At 50.2% G+C, this 17,405-nt stretch overlaps 1 protein-coding gene across 2 annotated transcripts in view; it reads right to left on the bottom strand.

The window, feature by feature from the left end:
• Positions 1 to 3,840: 3,840 nt before the first annotated feature.
• The window catches only part of LOC119972371 (chondroitin sulfate proteoglycan 5-like), a 110,764-nt gene continuing 97,199 nt past the window's right edge, over positions 3,841 to 17,405 (bottom strand). For both annotated transcript variants that reach the window (XM_038808950.1, XM_038808951.1), the window contains 2 exons: positions 13,924 to 13,999; positions 3,841 to 4,369 (listed from right to left, as the gene is read on the bottom strand). In XM_038808950.1, coding sequence (XP_038664878.1) covers positions 4,214 to 4,369; positions 13,924 to 13,999 — 232 coding nt within the window. In that variant the 3' untranslated portion in view covers positions 3,841 to 4,213. The remainder of the gene's footprint in view (positions 4,370 to 13,923; positions 14,000 to 17,405) is intronic.

Below are 17,405 nucleotides of genomic sequence, written 5' to 3'. Positions count from 1 at the left end.
GTTTTACCCAAGTTGAATTTATACCCCGAGAAGCAGCCAAACCTCTCAAACAGCTTCATTATCTCCTCTGCACTGGAGAGCTGGCTGTCACAAAGAGCAGCAGATCGCCCACTCCCTCCCCCTCTGTATATCCCCCTCCACTTTGTGGATGACCTTAATGCTGTGGCCAAAGGCTCAATTGCCAAGACAAACAACAGCAGGGACAGTGGACACCCCTGCCTCGTGCCTCTCCTCAGTTGGTTTCGAACTTAAAGTGCAGGAAGAGATTTTTAAATAGCTCCCTTATCTCTAGACCCTCTGACACAGACTCCGGATCCCCAACACCCCAATTATGGGGAAATCGAGCCTCCTGCACCCCACCTCATAATTGCAGGGCACCCCAGGCCCGAACCCTGGCATGGGCAAGATGCCACCTGTGCACTGTCAGCCTAGCACCCTAGCAGTGCAGTAATGTCATCACCGCTGTGCCCCTGGGATCACTCCTGTCCCTCACTCTTCACATCACTCCCCAATCCCCTAGAGCCTAACAACACCCCACCTGCCTACATCTCCCTTACAACCCACCCTCCACCAAACCCCTACACATGTATTGCCCACTTTGGCCGGGGGATTTGCGCAAAAAGCCACCAGCTACTCCCCTCTGGAGAACTCAACTCCAAGCATCACTTTATTTCTTTCCTGTGTCCTCTCGGATCAGGTGGCCCATAATGGACAAGAACACCAAAGACGGGAGGGGGCATCGCTGACTTTCAGGTCAAGACCCCAACTGAGGAGAGGGCCATGCAACTGATGGAGGAGGCTGAAGAGAAGGCCGTGGCAGCGATAGAGGTCAGCATTTAGTAAACAATTCAGAGCCCAATGCAACTCATACCCTGTATCAAGTGAGTCATCCCTCTCCCACAGACCAGTCCTTCCCAAGATCTCACCTCATGTTTTTTGTCTTGCAGGATCATCAGATGAGGCCCGTCCATCAGGGGCAGCATTCCAGCGAAGACACCGACGTTTCGTCATTGCTGTCACCTGCACCATCGCAGAGACTAGCACCTCGGTGGAGCATTTTAGTGAGGAGGATCCTGGGTCACCTTCTGACAAGCACCAGACACATGATGCAGCACATCAGGTAGAGACAGCGACTTGCCAGGGAGTGGATAGTTGAAGGGGTGCCCGATCCCAGGAGATAGCTGTCACCCAGACAGGCGTGGCGCTTCTGGAAAGTATGATCCCATCGCTGGTGCATGTGCAGAAGCACACCCAGAATCTACAGGAGTGGGTGTCAACCATTTTCCAGTACCTGCAGTTACAACTGGAGGAGTCCGACCGCCTTCAGGTGCAGGAGATTGTGCCGACAATGTGTAGCACCCAGGCCAACACTTAAAAGGTGGCGGCTGCGGTGGTAAGATGGCAGAGCCATGGGTCAGGACGTCCATAGTTTGGGGCAGACTGTGCGGTCGATGGTTGAGGCCCAGGACAGGGGAGCCCAGTCACAGGCCATGTCCAAGGCCAACATTGCAGTGACGCTCCAGAACATTAAAAAAAATAAATTTAGACTACCCAGTTATTTTATTTTCCAATTAAGGGGCAATTTAGCGTGGCCAATCCACCTAACCTGCACATCTTTGGGTTGTGTAGGTGAAACCCACGCAGGCATGGGGAGAATGTGCAAATTTCACACGGACAGTGACCCAGGGCCAAGATTCGAACCAGGGTCCTCAGCACCATAGTCCCAGTGCTAACCACTGTACCAGATGTCGCTCTGACGCTCCAGTACTTGACCCAGACAGAAACGGCCATGGTTGAGGGCATCCAGAGCACTGATCGGACACTGACTGACTTTAGTCAGAGGGACATGTCCAAGGCAGTGAGGGTCATGACTGAGGCATTGAGGAACATGTCCAAGGCACTGAGGGACTTGTCCAAGGCACTGAGGGACATGGCCAAGGCACTGAGGAACATGTCCAAGGCACAGAGGAACATGTCCAAGGTTCTGAGGGACATGGCCAAGGCACTGAGGGACTTGTCCAAGGCACTGAGGGACATGGCCAAGGCACTGAGGAACATGTCCAAGGTTCTGAGGAACATGTCCAAGGCACAGAGGAACATGTCCAAGGCTCTGAGGAACATGTCCAAGGCACTGAGGGACATGTCCAAGGCACTGAGGAACATGTCCAAGGCACAGAGGAACATGGCCAAGGCACTGAGGAACATGTCTCACTCGCTGAGGGTCATGACCGAGGTACTGAGGGACACGACTGAGGCACTGAGGGACATGGCTCACTCACTGAGGGACATGACCGAGGCACTGAGGGACACGACCGAGGCACTGAGGGATACGACCGAGGCACTGAGGGATACGACCGAGGCACTGAGGGACATGTCTCACTCGCTGAGGGACATGGCTCACTCACTGAGGGACATGACCGAGGCACTGAGGGACACGACCGAGGCACTGGGGGACATGTCTCACTCGCTGAGGGACATAGCTCACTCACTGAGGGACATGACCGAGGCACTGAGGGACATGACCGAGGCACTGAGGGATACGACCGAGGCACTGAGGGACATGGCTCACTCACTGAGGGACATGACCGAGGCACTGAGGGACACGACCGAGGCACTGAGGGACATGGCTCACTCGCTGAGGGACATTACTGAGGCACTGAGGGGTATGTCTCACTCGCTGAGGAACATGTCTCACTCGCTGAGGAACATGTCTCACTCGCTGAGGAACATGTCTCACTCGCTGAGGAACATGTCTCACTCGCTGAGGAACATGTCTCACTCGCTGAGGAACATGTCTCACTCGCTGAGGAACATGTCTCACACGCTGAGGAACATGTCTCACTCGCTGAGGAACATGTCTCACTCGCTGAGGAACATGTCTCACTCGCTGAGGAACATGTCTCAGTCACTGAGGAACATGTCGCAGTCTCACTGCGCCATAGCTAAGGGCATCAACAGCAATTCAGGTGAGTGCGGGCCTCTAGGGCTGGCAGCGCCAGGTGACAGTGGAGCCTCCGGAGCTCACTCCAGCCTAAGCTCCGTCCCATGGAGTAGCCCAGGGTTCATTGAGCACCCCAAGGGAGAAGGAAGTGATGGGGCCCATGCCAATACCACCTGCAGGGTAGGTGCTGGAACACCTCAGTGCTTCCGAATCCCCCCACCTGACACCAGGGCTCTCATGGGCAGCTGGCAGAACAGGATGACATGTCGTCACCTGTGACACCCAGAAGTTGGCTGGGTTAAGTGGGGGTTACGGGGATAGGGTGGATACGTGGGCTTGAGTAGGGTCCTCTTTATAAGGGCCGGTGCAGACTTGATGGGCCGAATGGCCTCCTTTTGTACTGTAAATTCTATGTAATTTATGTAATCTATGACGCATTAAGTTGGCATGGGTGTAGTACATAGATGATAGTTAGGGGGATAGGGCACACCATTGCAAATACTCGCCGTTAACGCTTTGGCACCACCAGTCCAACTTGCCTTTATCCTCTGCCTGAAGGGTGTGAAGGATGGGCTGGGTCTGAGTCTGGGTAGAGTGCGTCTCCAGGGTGGGAGGGGGAGTGTGGAGGTTGGGGTGGGGTGGGGCAGGGCCCCCATGACACATGAACGTCCCACATGGTGACACCCTCAGCGAGACGTGACAGGGCACGGGGGCAGCAATGTGAGCCCCCTTATAAGACAGCAGTTGGGACAGGGCGCAAATCCTGATTTTTTTTCCGCATGACATTCTCTGGCCGATCGCGATTCTCGCTGCAGGCATTAGCCAGCGGAGAATGGAGCCCTAAATCAGGGGTGAAAACCACTCAAACAGGGAAATGAACACATCCACACCTGCTACCATTAAATTTAAAAAGATTTATTCCAGTACTCAACAAATTTGTTTTCGGATTCTCAGGTCAAAACGAAAAATCCACAAGAGAGAGAAAAATATCACCAAAGAGGCTAAGTACAAAACTCAGCAGCAAACAGTCCACTCCATCAAACTGCAGTAAATGGTCAATCAAAGCCAGGTTGCTGGGATCACAATTCAAGTCGAGGAAGGGGATTTTTTTTTGCCATTTTTTTGTCTTTTTTGTCAAACAAATAACAAAGGATTTCTTGTAATTATCTCTCTTTATATATATATTTATATAAAATACAACAAAGCATGCTAAGCGTTTCATAAGGCGGGGAAATTGTAATTTAAAAAATGTACACTTTTGTTGCAATTGTTTCACATCATGTTGTTCTGTAGCGAGTTAACTTCAGCACTCGCGCCATCTTTGTTGTCGTGTTTTGGCGTCCAGTTGTTTTGCACATTTAGGGAGTCTCCATCTTTCGGACATGTTTTTAATGAATCTTGAATTTTATTTTGTCCGTTCGCATCATCCTGCAGATAGAATTGGTCAAAACAAAAGCCACATACACACACAGACAGACACACACAGACACAGATACATACACACACACACAGATACATACACACACAGACACAGATACATACACACACACACAGATACATACACACACAGACACAGATACATACACACAGATACATATACATACACACACACACAGATACATACACAGACACAGATACATACACACAGATACATATACATACACACACACGCACACACAGATACATATACACACACAGATACATACACACACACACAGATACATATACATATACATGCACACACACAGGCACAGACACACACACAGACACACACAGATACGTAAACACATAGACACACACACACACAGATACATAAACACACACACACACAGATACATACACACACACACAGGTACATACACACACACAGACACACACGGATACATGTACACACAGAGATACATACACATACAGATACATACACACACACAGATACGTACACACACACACAGATACATACAGAGACACACACACACACACACACAGATACATACACACACAAACACATGCACACAGACACAGATACAGATACATGCACACACAAACACATACACAGATACAAATACAAATGCACAGACACACATACACATACAGACACACAAACACAGGCACATACACACAAACACACACAAACAAACACAGGCACACACACATACAGACACAGGCATACACACAGACATGCACAGGCACACACACAGACATACAGAGACACACACATAGACACACACATGTACACACACCCACACATAGACATACACCCACCCACAGATGTACAAACATCCACAGATGCACACACAGCCACAGATGCACACACAAAGACGTATAGACACACATATTCATACGCACATGTACACACACAGATGTATCAACATCCACACAGATGTCCACACATACAGATATCCACACACACACAAAGATGTACACACACACACGCATGTACACACCCACACATACACACAAATGCACACATATGGACAGATGTCCACACACATGTCCACACACAGACAGATGTCCACACACAGAAACACAAATGTACACACACACACATGTACACACACGGACATACACACACAGATGTATACACAGCCGTACACACACACAGACATACACACAGACGTACACACACAGCCGTACACACACAGACATACATGTACACACAGACGTACGCACACACACACAGACATACACACACACAGATGTCCACACACGCACACGCACACATGTCCACACACATACACAGATGTCCACACAAACACATGGACACATACACAAACACATGCAGATATAAACACACACACAAACACAAAAACACAGACACACAAACAAGCACACACACATGCAACATGCACACAGAAACAAGCACACACAAACACATACAGACACAAACACACATAGGCACAGTCACACACAAACACACACAGGGAAGAAAAACAGAGAAAAGGTAAGAAAAGATATGTTGTTCCAGGGAGTGATACACAATTAAAACTTTTCCCTCAGGTCAGGTTAAAGAGTAAGAAATATATGCTGCCAATCACAACACATTTGAGAAATTTATAATTGGAGATGGACGTTGGTCCAACAGGTTTAATGGTCAGTGCGGTGTTACAGCCATTTTGACTGATTAACTAACTGAAAATAATTGGACCAATGATCTCAAGTGACTGGATTGCTGAGTGGCAGTGCAAAGGAGCCGGATTAAGATAAGTAGTGATACAGTTACTGAGACAGAGTGCTGGGGAATAGGTTGCTAAGTGCCCGTGTAAGTAGTTGGATTTGCATCAATGAAGATAATAGAGGATAGTGACTGGGAAATGTTAGTAATAGTGATAAGGAATAGAAACCCCGCCACTCCATTGTTCTCTCTGATGTGTACCTAACCAGGTTTTTTTTTGAAAAGATTCAGCAGAACTTCCCCACTTTTGCATTAAGTGCTTCTCTATATGAAGCACAAAGGCATGGAACTTCTGTCCCCACTTGGGAGAAAGTCCCGCCTCAGAGAGCATTATAAAAACATTTAAGAGTACCCAATTCCTTTTTTTCCAATTAAGGGGCAGTTTAACGTAGCCAATCCACCTCCCTGCACATCTTTGGGTTGTGGGGGTGAGACCCACGCAGACACGGGGAGAATGTGCAAACTCCACACGGACAGTGACCCAGGACCAGGATCGAACCCGGGTCCTCAGCGTTGTGAGGCAATGGTTCTAACCACTGTGCTACTATGCCACCCTATCCCACCTCAGAGAGCTGCTGGCCATCTGAGTGAATCACGTGGTGGGAACGGGAGGGGTGGCCCGAGAGGTGAGTGAAGAGGGGGTTGGGATAGTGATGGCAAGGTCAGACAGGGAGGGACCACCTAGGGTGTGGGATGGAGGAGGGTACAGATCTCAGGGGTGACAACCAATCTGAAAAGGGGCTCATGATGGAGGCGCCCACCCCATACATCATTTCTCGCTCAAGGTCTGAGCAGGATAGTCTGCCAGACTTTCCCCTCCCTGAACCCTTCCCAGCAGCTGTAAAACTGCAGCCAGATGGGAAGTGGGTCTTAAATGCTCCATAATTAGCCTTAGGGTTTACATCCCTTCACCCTGCAAAATTGCATCGAGGTCAAGAGAGTGATTGGAAGGCCGTCTGGGAATTTTTAAATCTATTGAATCCCTACGGAGCAGAGGGAGGCAATTCAGCTCATTGCGTCTGCACCAACCCTCTGAAGGAGCACCCTACCTAGGCCCACTCCTTTACCCTGTCCCCGGAATCCCACCTAACCTGCATATCTTTGGACTGTGGGTGGAAACTGGAGCACCCGGAGGAAACCCATCAAAACACAGGGAGAAAGTGCAAACTCCAAACAGACAAGGCCAGAATCAAACCCGGGTCCCGGGTCCTTTGAGGCAGCAGTGCATAAACACCCCAGTGGGGTAACCACAAAATCTTGCCCCAAAATCCCATTTGTTTTGCTAACCACTCTCTCAATGTGCCTTTCCACCTTCAAAGATCAATCCACATACACCCTCGGGTGCCCCTGTTGCTGCCCACTGGAGAGCAAACATAGAACATACAGTGAAAAGGAGGCCATTCGGCCCATCAGGTCTGCACCGACCCACTTAAGCCCTCACTTCCACCCTATCCCCGTAGCCCAATAACCCCTCCTAATCTTTTTGGACACCAAGCAATTTATCACGGCCAATCCATCTAACCTGCATGTCTTTGGACTATGGGAGGAAACCAGAGCACCCGAAGGAAACCCAGGCAGACAAGGGGAGAACGTGCAGACTCTGTACAGACAGTGTCCCAGCGGGGAATCAAACCTGGGACCCTGGCGCTGTGAAGCCACAGTGCTATCCACTGTGCTACAATGCTGCCCGCTGCTGTCTACCATCCTCCAGTCTGATAATTAACCATTTTCTACCATTGTGTTTTTGGTCTTTTACAGATCCAATTTTTAAAATCCAGTTGGGCACTGATCCTCCTAATCCATGACCCTCAATGCTTTGTCAAATGCTTTCTTAAAATCTAGATGGACAACATTCACCTCACTGCCTTCACCTCTGTTACTTGTTCAAAAATTCAATTAGGTTAGTCAAGCATGACTTGCCTCTTACAAAGCCACACAAGCTATCCTTAACTCAAACCACTCCAAGTGCCTGTTGATTTTTTTCCCCTGCTTATTATTCCTCCCAAAACATACTCTGCCCAAACGCTCCCAGGTATAGAAAACATCCATTAAGAATGAAGATCTATATTTTTAAAACGGTAGGATAATTAAGCAAAGGGGTTGAACTTGAGTCATGCCCTCAACTGATTCCCAATCCTTAAATTTCAAGGTTGAAGCCTTGATATGAAGATGAAAGTGGGTATGTGGTGTCCAATGGTGCCATTACTCAGTTGGGTTGCTCTAGATTAAAGCAGGACAGTCAATCCCTGATCAGTGCATAGAATTTACAGTGCAGAAGGAGGCCATTCGGCCCATCGAGTCTGCACCGGCTCTTGGAAAGAGCACCCTACCCAAGGTCAGCACCTCCACCCTATCCCCATAACCCAGTAACCCCACCCAACACTAAGGGCAATTTTGGACACAAAGGGCAATTTAGTATGGCCAATCCACCTAACCTGCACATCTTTGGACTGTGGGAGGAAACCGGAGAACCCGGAGGAAACCCACGCACACACGGGGAGGATGTGCAGACTCCGCACAGACAGTGACCCAAGCCAGAATCGAACCTGGGACCCTGGAGCTGTGAAGCAATTGTGCTATCCACAATGCTACTGCGCTGCATCTCTCACTTCCCCAGACGATTCATAGCCTGTAAGTGGTTTGTTCCTTTGGATTTTAAAACAGTCAGTGGATGGGGAAGGTTTTCTTTCCCCCTGTAGGTGTTGACAGGAAAGGGTTTAATACGTTGTGACTCTAGAGAATAGGAGTGAATGGGGAAGGGTTTATTGCCTTCATATTCTATAGAGTGGAGGAGAACAATGTGAGATTTGGATTCAGATCTGTCTTTACCTGGATTTTAACAGAGATTTGTTTATATGGCTACAGGGCAAGGTGAGCAGACATATCGTATTACAAGTCCCCTATAAATGGGTAAGTTATACAACCCTTTTCATTTAAAAAAAAATGTTTTTATCCTCTATTTTCACATTTTCCTTCACAATTTACACCCCACCCACAGACAATAAACGGAAACAAATACAAAATCAATCCCCTTAATAATAATAACAATCCCATCCTCCCACCACCCCAAACAGCGGCCCACCTGTCAATATATGCATCCAATAAAACAAACCCTCTTACGGTGGAAACAAAAAACAAAGGAGAAAAAGAAAAAGGAGTCCGGGACTGCCCATGGTCACCATAGAGTCCACTCCCACCCCCCCCCCCACCCCCCCGCCCCCTCCTGTACACTCAATGCTGTCCCCCCCCCACCCCCTCCCCTACACTCAATGCTGTCCAATCTCTGAAAGAGTACCGTACATGATACCCAAGAGTTGTAAACCTCCCCCCCTCCCCTCCCCTCCAACTCCTCCCGTCCATTGCCTCTTGTAAAACTCCTCCCCCCAATCTCGGTTCCTTCCCACCAACTTTCCACCTCGGCTTGACCCCTCGGACCCTGTTCTGCCAGGCTCCGATGGCCGCAGCCCCTCACCCCACCTCACTCCCGTTCTCTGGCCGGCCTAAACTGGCCAGCATGGAGGCCCCCGCCCGGGTCCCTTTCCCCCTTGCCCGACCCAAGGAAAGCCCAAAAATCCCCTTTTAGCACACAAACCCCACATATCCACCTACACCCCAAAGAGCCCTCACTTCGAATGAAAGTCCCATCACTTCCCTTGTCCAAATATATACAACATTGGCTCCTTTAGCCCATACACCCGCACGCAGTGAAACAAAAAAAGAAAAAGAAGAAAATACAGTCATGAGGTTACATCGGCACATGGCCATTTCTCAATTTCCCAGTTCTGCCACAGTCCTTCTGCCTTCGCAAACTTCTCCGCTGCTTCCGCCGTTCCAAAATAAAAGTCCTTGAGTTTGTAAGTCACCCTCAGCTTCGCTGGATACACAATGCCGCACTGCACCTTGCTAATGTACAGTGCCCTCTTCACCTGATTGAAAGCAGCCCGCCTCCTCGCCAGCTCCACCGTAAAGTCCTGGTATACACGTATATCAGCTCCAGCCCACTGCACCACCCGCTTCTGCTTGGCCCAGCACAGGACCTTCTCCTTCACACTGTACCCACGGAAGCACAGAGTCACTACCCTTGGCGGCTCACTCGGCTTTGGTACAGGCCTCCACGACCGATGAGCCCAATCCAGTTCATATCGGGAGGGATCCTCCCCCTCCCCCAATAGTTTCACCAGCATCGCGGCAAAATACTCAGTCGGCCTCGGCCCTTCAACTCCTTCGGGCAGCCCCACAATCCTCAAATTCTGTCACCTGGATCTGTTTTCCAGGTCTTCCATTTCTCCTCGCAGATCCTTGTTAATCTCCACACCTTCCGCATCTCCTTCCCCATCGAGGTAAGTTGATCACCGTGCTGCAATAATGTCTCCTCCACTTCCTTCAGCGCCTCCCCTTGCTCCCGCACCTCCGCCACTGCGCTCACCACCGCCGTCACGTGTAGGTCATCGTGTTCGGCGACGGGGCGGAGAATCCCCGATGACACCGAAATTGGGGGTGGCGCCTTTGTGATGCTCCGCCCCCTGAAAAGCGGCGTATCTATGCCGTATCCACGGCTCCGAACGTTGACTGAGGCCTGCCCCGCGATGCTCCATCCCCGACCGGCCGAGTTCCCCATACCCGTCGCGAACTCAGCGTGCTGGCTGCGGACTCAGTCCAGCGCCGCCACAGTCAGGGGAGGGCCGATCCACGGGCGGGGAGGACATATTCGGGGCTGGGGGCACTGTGGTGGGGCAGTGCGGGGCACCCGAGCCGGCCGAAGAGGGGGGCTATTTCATGGGCCGGGTCCAAGAGCGCCATCCACCATGAAGCACGGCGTAACTGCTGCTGGCCGCCACTGTGCGCATGCGCGTCCACGGACCCGGCAACTCTCTGGGCCATATCGGCAGCCAGAGCTGGGAGCTCTACGCTGCCTGGCTCCTCTCCCCCACCCTGGAACAGGGAATCAGTAGTCACCGTTTTCACGCCGGCGTGGGGACTTAGTCTGCAGAACGGAGAATCCAGCCCCTCATCTACCCAACCCTTCAAGCACCACTGCATCCCTGGATGTGACAGAGGGCGCGATTCTCCAGCAGCATTGCGCTCAAACGAGAGCACAACGCTGCCCGAAAATGCCGGGAGAGGCTTCCAGCGAGCCTCCCCACAGCCACCACATTTCCCGGGATTATCCGGGGTCCGGCGAGACATTGGAGTCGGAACTCCGCCCATGGGCATGACCAAACGGCGCTCCTGGATGTAGGTCGTAGACCTACTTACAACCTACCTGCTCGGGATCCACTGGCCTCCCTCGATTCTTCGGCCTCCCCAGGGAGGCTGCAGCTGGGCGCCAGCCAATGCTGGTCCACACAAATGTGGACCAGGCAGAACGGCACCAGGGAAGTCTCCCAGGTCATTGGAGACCCCTGGATAGACCCCTGGATAGTCAGTGTAAGTGCACGGTGGACCCCGGGCCCCCCTGGAATGTCGGCATCTTGGCACTGCCCAGCGGGCACCTTGGCACTGCCATGCCAGCAGGGGCACTGCCAGGGTGGCAGTGCAAGGGTGCCTGAGTGCCATGGTGGCACTGCCAAGGGCCAAGGGATGAGGGGGGTCATGTCCATAAATGACGGTGGAGAGGAGGGGGAGGTTGAAGGGTGGGAGAGTGCAGGGCAAGTGAGTAGTGGAGGCTGGATCATTGAATATATTCAAGGCTGATTTTTGATTGGTGAGGGAGTGAAAGGTTACGGGAGACAGGCCTGAAAGTGGAGTTCATGCCACAATCAGGTCAGTCATATTCTTATAGATTAGTGCAGCAAACACAATGTGCCAAATGGCCTACACCCGCTCCTATTTCTTATGCTCTTATGATCCAATTGCACAAATTTCCTTTTGGGATTTCACCTCTTTGGGGCCTTTGGGAGGTTGGAGGGGTGATGGGTGAGGGTCCTGTAAGATAGGGGGTGCTGTAAGGGAGCTTGGGGTGCCTGAAGAAGGGGGGACCACTAGGGACCTCATAGCGGGGCATCCTCACGTGAGGGTGTGGGGTAGGGTCCATGTGTGTGGAGGGTGACATTGCCCATGGGTGCGGGTGCGGGGGCCCCACAAGCTCACTTCGAGATCGGGGCACCCTTTCAAAATGGCGGCCCAATCTCGGAGTTCAGACCCAAGTGCTAAAAAAAAGTGTAAGTGCGGGCTAAACCGGTGAGTAACTCCCCTGGGCCCAAAAACGTGACTAAGTTCATTGAATAGCGGTGGGATCTGTGCATTGTGCTGTGCGGCTCATACAGCCCCCACAACAAAGGTCCAAAGTTTGACCGGTGGAGTGCTGGGGGGGGGGGGGGGGGGGGGGGGGGGTGTAGGGGGAGTGGCCTGAGAGAGACAAGGGGCACAATGTGGAAGGAGGGCTGTGGAAGAAGCTGGGGGGGGGGGGGGGGGGGGGAGAGGCGGCTGCGGAAGGGCGAAAACTCACAATGGCAGGGCCAAGGAAGTGGATGAAGAAGACAAACAATAGAAGGTAGAGGAAAGAGTTCGAGGAGGAGAGCTGGACCCTGACAAAGCTGCATGAAAAGCTCACAAACAAGGGGGGATGCCACATGGCTTACTGGAAAGGAATGCATGAAGACTCCAGATGCAGTGGGTAGAGGTCCAAGTGGGGACTGGGCACCTCACTGCCGATGGGCCCGGGGGGTGGGGGCCAGGCTGGCGGGGGGGGGGGGGGTGATTGAATCAAGAATCAAACTTTCTCTTGAGGCGGCTAAGCTGTCTGCCTTCTGGGTACTGAATACCGGCACAGTCTGGTGAAGACAGGTGAAGAGTGATATGAGTTTGCTGGACTGGGTTTCAATACGGTGCTGGGGCATTCAAACCCGCCATTTGATGACAGGCAGAGAGAGAAACTAGCTGCCAGCCTACCAGATGATTCGGAGGAGAACTTGGCTGTGAATAATTAATGAAGTTCCAAGCATGGAATCTGGCTCGGGATCCCATTCTGGCCAGCAGGAAAGGCAGCGCCAGAGTCGCCTTCCACACAATTTTGTTGACTCTTAAATGGCTGAGCAGGCCATTCAGTTCAAGGGCAATTAGGGATGGGCAACAAATGGCAGCACGGTGGGGCAGTGGTTAGCACTGCTGCCTATGGCGCTGAGGACCCGGGTTTGAATCCCGGCCCTGGGTCACTGTCTGTGTGGAGTTTGCACATTCGCCCCGTGTCTGTGTGGGTTTCACCCCCACCAGCCAAAAATGTGCAGGGTAGGTGGATTAACCACACTAAATTGCCCCTTAATTGGAAAAAAATAATTGGGTACTCTAAATTTATCAACAAAAAGTTGTATCAAGCTGCCACAAAGAAGAAGGCTCACCACCACCTTCTTTGGGCAATGAAGGACAGGATGAATTTGCCAGTAATATTCACATCCTGAGAAGAAAAGAGAATTTCACGTGTCAGCAAGATCTGCATTCTCACAACGCTTTCCACAAAGTTAAATAGAATGAACAAAGCAACCTCGTCAAAACTTCATCCTTCACACACCCCCTTGAACCTACTTGCTCAGCACACTGCCCCTGCTAACCTATCCTTGTAATTCGATTACTGATTTAAAGCGAGTTTCGTTTCTCAAAGTGCTGCTTTAAAAATCCTCAAATTTCCAAAGTTGATCAGAAAGGAGCGATAAGATCGAGCTTGCTCTGGACGGCAGGTTTGCCTCTAGCTGCAAGATGCACAGGCATTTAGAAAATGTAGAGAATAAAGAGATTAGCTGACATATAATATCGTCGTGGTAAACCAACACACGGGCATGGGTTGAAATGTTAGATGAAATGGTGCATTTCTTACATTTGCCTGGGAGCCCTCAGCAATGGTGGAGAGAGAGAAATTGTCATTGTGTTGCTCCAGCTGAGGCCTGTATTTGCTGTAAAACAAAGCAGAAAGTCTCATTTAATGTATTATATTAATACAAGGTATCATGAAGGACAGACATAGAATTTCACCTGTGAGTTGTGGTGATATTCCTAACTCCTCAATGCACAGATCACAGTCCCACATTACATTCCCTCTGCATGCAATCCTTTGCCTTTCATTTGAATCTTTGTTCTTCTAATGTGTTTTTAATCTTTCAGGCAAGAGATGAGAATTTAGTCCAGATGGCACAGTGGTGGGGGTGCTCGCCTGTTATAATATTTGATTACTTAATAAGGCATCCCACTGTTGTGATGTCTCATCGATGAGATCTTGGGATGTATACATTTAAACATGAACCGTTCATTGTTGGCCCTTAATTATTTACAGTTCCAAAGTAAGGTCATGCTTGGTGCTCCTCCAACCTACAAGTGGACAGCATGCAGAGTTCTACTCCAGAATGTCCTCTCCCAGAATAGGTAGGTGCTTGATGGCTGGCACAGACACAATGGGCCAAAGGGCCTCGCTTTGTGCTGTAAAACTCTGAGAGTCTCTTACCATGTGACTCTGTGCAACATACTGTAGACAGTGCTATTCCCAGTCCCATGTCAACACTTTCTCTGCCGAGCACCGTTACAATACACAGGTACACATCACATCACCCATCAGCTGGATTGCCAGAGCGTGCCCCCCATGAAACTTCAATTGGGGAAGGTCCAACATATTAAGTGCCATCTGGCCAGTGACAGGCCTTCGGAGGGATCAGGAAAATTCCACCCCTGAAAGATGCTGGCCAATCAGAGACCAGTAGCTCTATTGATTAGCACTATCACTGGGGTGATGTTTGCTGCTGCTGATACAACATTCACCCAAGGTCAGGATCGGCACTGAATCCCAGGCCACAGGTGAATGAAGGCAAGGGGGGTGAGTGATGGCGAGGGCTCCCTCCCCCCTCCATGGCTTGGGGGTCATTGGGGGGGGAGGTGTGTATTTCTCAGTGGGGGTCCTTTCTCGATGCTAGACCACTCAATCAGGCACTAAGTGCCTTTGAACAAGGTACCACATCCCACCCACCCACAAGCAACCCGGTAATAGGTTTGCTCGTCATACTCCTGACATGGTGATCCTCCCATCCAATACTTGGTTAATACAAGCAGTGGTGGGATCAGGCCTTTAAATGGGCATTAACTGTCCACAGGACGGTGCAACAGTAGTTAGCACTCCTGCCTCACAGCACCAGGGACCCAGGTTTGATTCCGACCTTGGGTCACTGTCTGCCTGGAGTTTGCACATTCTCCACGTGTCTGCATGGGTTTCCTCCGAGTGCTCCGGTTTCCTCCCACAATCCAAAAATGTGCAGGTTAGGTGGATTGGCCATGCTAAATTGTCCAAAGATTAGGTGGGATTATGGGGATAGGGCAGAGGAGTGCTATTTCGGAGGTTCGGTGGAGAGTCCATGGGCCAAATGGCCTCTTCTGCACTGTAGGGATTCTATGATTTTGGGTATCAATTGATGGTGGGCTGGGCAGGCCATCCAGTCCACAGATCCTCCTTCTGTGGGTTTAAGGGTTCCCATCCATCACCCTCCTGCCCAATTAAACGCCTCCCCCCCACCCCCCGACCACCACCACCATCAGACAGTGGAAGAGCAGACCGCACCCATGGAGATGTATATCCTGACATGGATCATTAGATGGTGATTTTATGTGAGAATGTAAGTGGAAGTTAATGGAGTTAAAAATGAGGCAGATGTAATTCAAGCTGTTGCCTTGCTATCATCCATTTTACACCATTGCAAGCTTACTTTTAAGTTATTGCAGAGCCTGAAACAGAAGTGGGGGCGGGGGGGGGGCTCCCTCCCAAACAGATAGTTTCAAATTTCACTGGTACTGCTTCAGTACGTGGGGGAGGTTCACAACAACTGCCTCACTGGGTAACCATGGCAGCATCACTCAGTTCTGGCTTGTTCAAGAAACGTTCCTCTCTGAATCTGTGCATCTCAATCACGTGTCTTCTTTCTATTGGGTCAAGGGGGCCGGGGAAAAGGCTTTGTCCGGGGCTTTCCAGCCCAGCCGTGACGGGACATGCCGCAGGAGATTCAGTGACCCAGCCATATGTCCGTTAACTTTCTCCAGCACTGGACAATCAGGGCAGTGGCCAGGGCCAGAAAATCCCACTGGATTTAAAGCAACCCCTCCACACACAATCCAAGATCTTAGGCTAATATTTCTCACTCAAGCCAACCTGAACTCCTTGTTCATTCTTATTTGTGTTGGTGGCAATTTGCTCTGTGCAACATATCCTTCCAGACATGCTGACAAAGTAAAACTCACTGCATTCAAAGTCATTTGTTGTACGTGAAGCACTTTGAAATGCTTCTGAGAGACACAATAAGGTGCTCCTTAGATGTGTAACCGTTGAATACAGAATCGCCATTGCTACATTTAGCCACCCTGCATTAAGAGGTTGCATTCAGGGTCACGCGATTGGCCTACTGGACACAGTGGCAAGTAAATCCATTTGAAAGAACCAAGATATTGTAGCAAAGATTGGTCTGATCTCAGCTCTTTGAAACTGCCTGAGCTCTTTTAGAAATTTGTACTGTGAACTGTTAATGACTACAGACCACAACAACTGACATTAAATGGACTGTGTAACTATAACGAAACATCCCAGGGCACTTTGCAGGAGCATTATAAAACAAAGTATGATACCGAAACACATAGGGAGATATACAATCATGTGACCAAATGCCTGGTCAAAGAGGTAGGTTTTAGGAAATGTCTTAAAGGAAAAAAGTGAGGTAAAGAGGCGGAGAGAGGTGTAGGGCAGGAATTCCAGAGCTTGGGGCCTAGGCAACAGTTGTGGAGCAATTATGATTGGGAATGTACAAAAGTCCAAGATTTGAGGAGAGCAGATACCTGGGAGGGCGTGGGGTTGGAGTAGATTACAGAGGTCGGGACAGCTCGGACTTGCATTGGTAACTCCACGTTACAGAGACAGCTTCAATCAGTGGATACATTTAACTGGAGATCAGATCCACCTGCACAATAATGTCTTGGTTGTATTTCTGTCTTTCTAGTTCGAACATCGACGTTATGTTGAAAAGTGAGGTAATGATTGGATACCATGAGATCTTCCACATCCCCTTGTCATCATCGTGATTTGGAGAACGTGGTCCTGTCTCTTTCTCTTGAAGCAATTACAACAATCACTGGGTCACTGTCAGTCAGTCATGCAGAGTAAGATGTACTGACGTCACTTGTAAACACAGGCCAGGTTCTTTCTGTCATGGAGGTGAGTGGAATAATTGGGTTATTATAACAGTCCAACAGCTGTCACAATCACAGTGGGGCAGTGGTTAGCACTGCTGCCTACAGCGCTGAGGACCCAGGTTTGATCCTGGCTCTAGGTCACTG

Source organism: Scyliorhinus canicula, chromosome 10, assembly GCF_902713615.1.
Source record: "Scyliorhinus canicula chromosome 10, sScyCan1.1, whole genome shotgun sequence".
NCBI classification, from domain to species: domain Eukaryota; kingdom Metazoa; phylum Chordata; class Chondrichthyes; order Carcharhiniformes; family Scyliorhinidae; genus Scyliorhinus; species Scyliorhinus canicula.
Note: the sequence above shows the minus strand (reverse complement) of the source record. Positions and strands in the feature narration are given on the sequence as shown.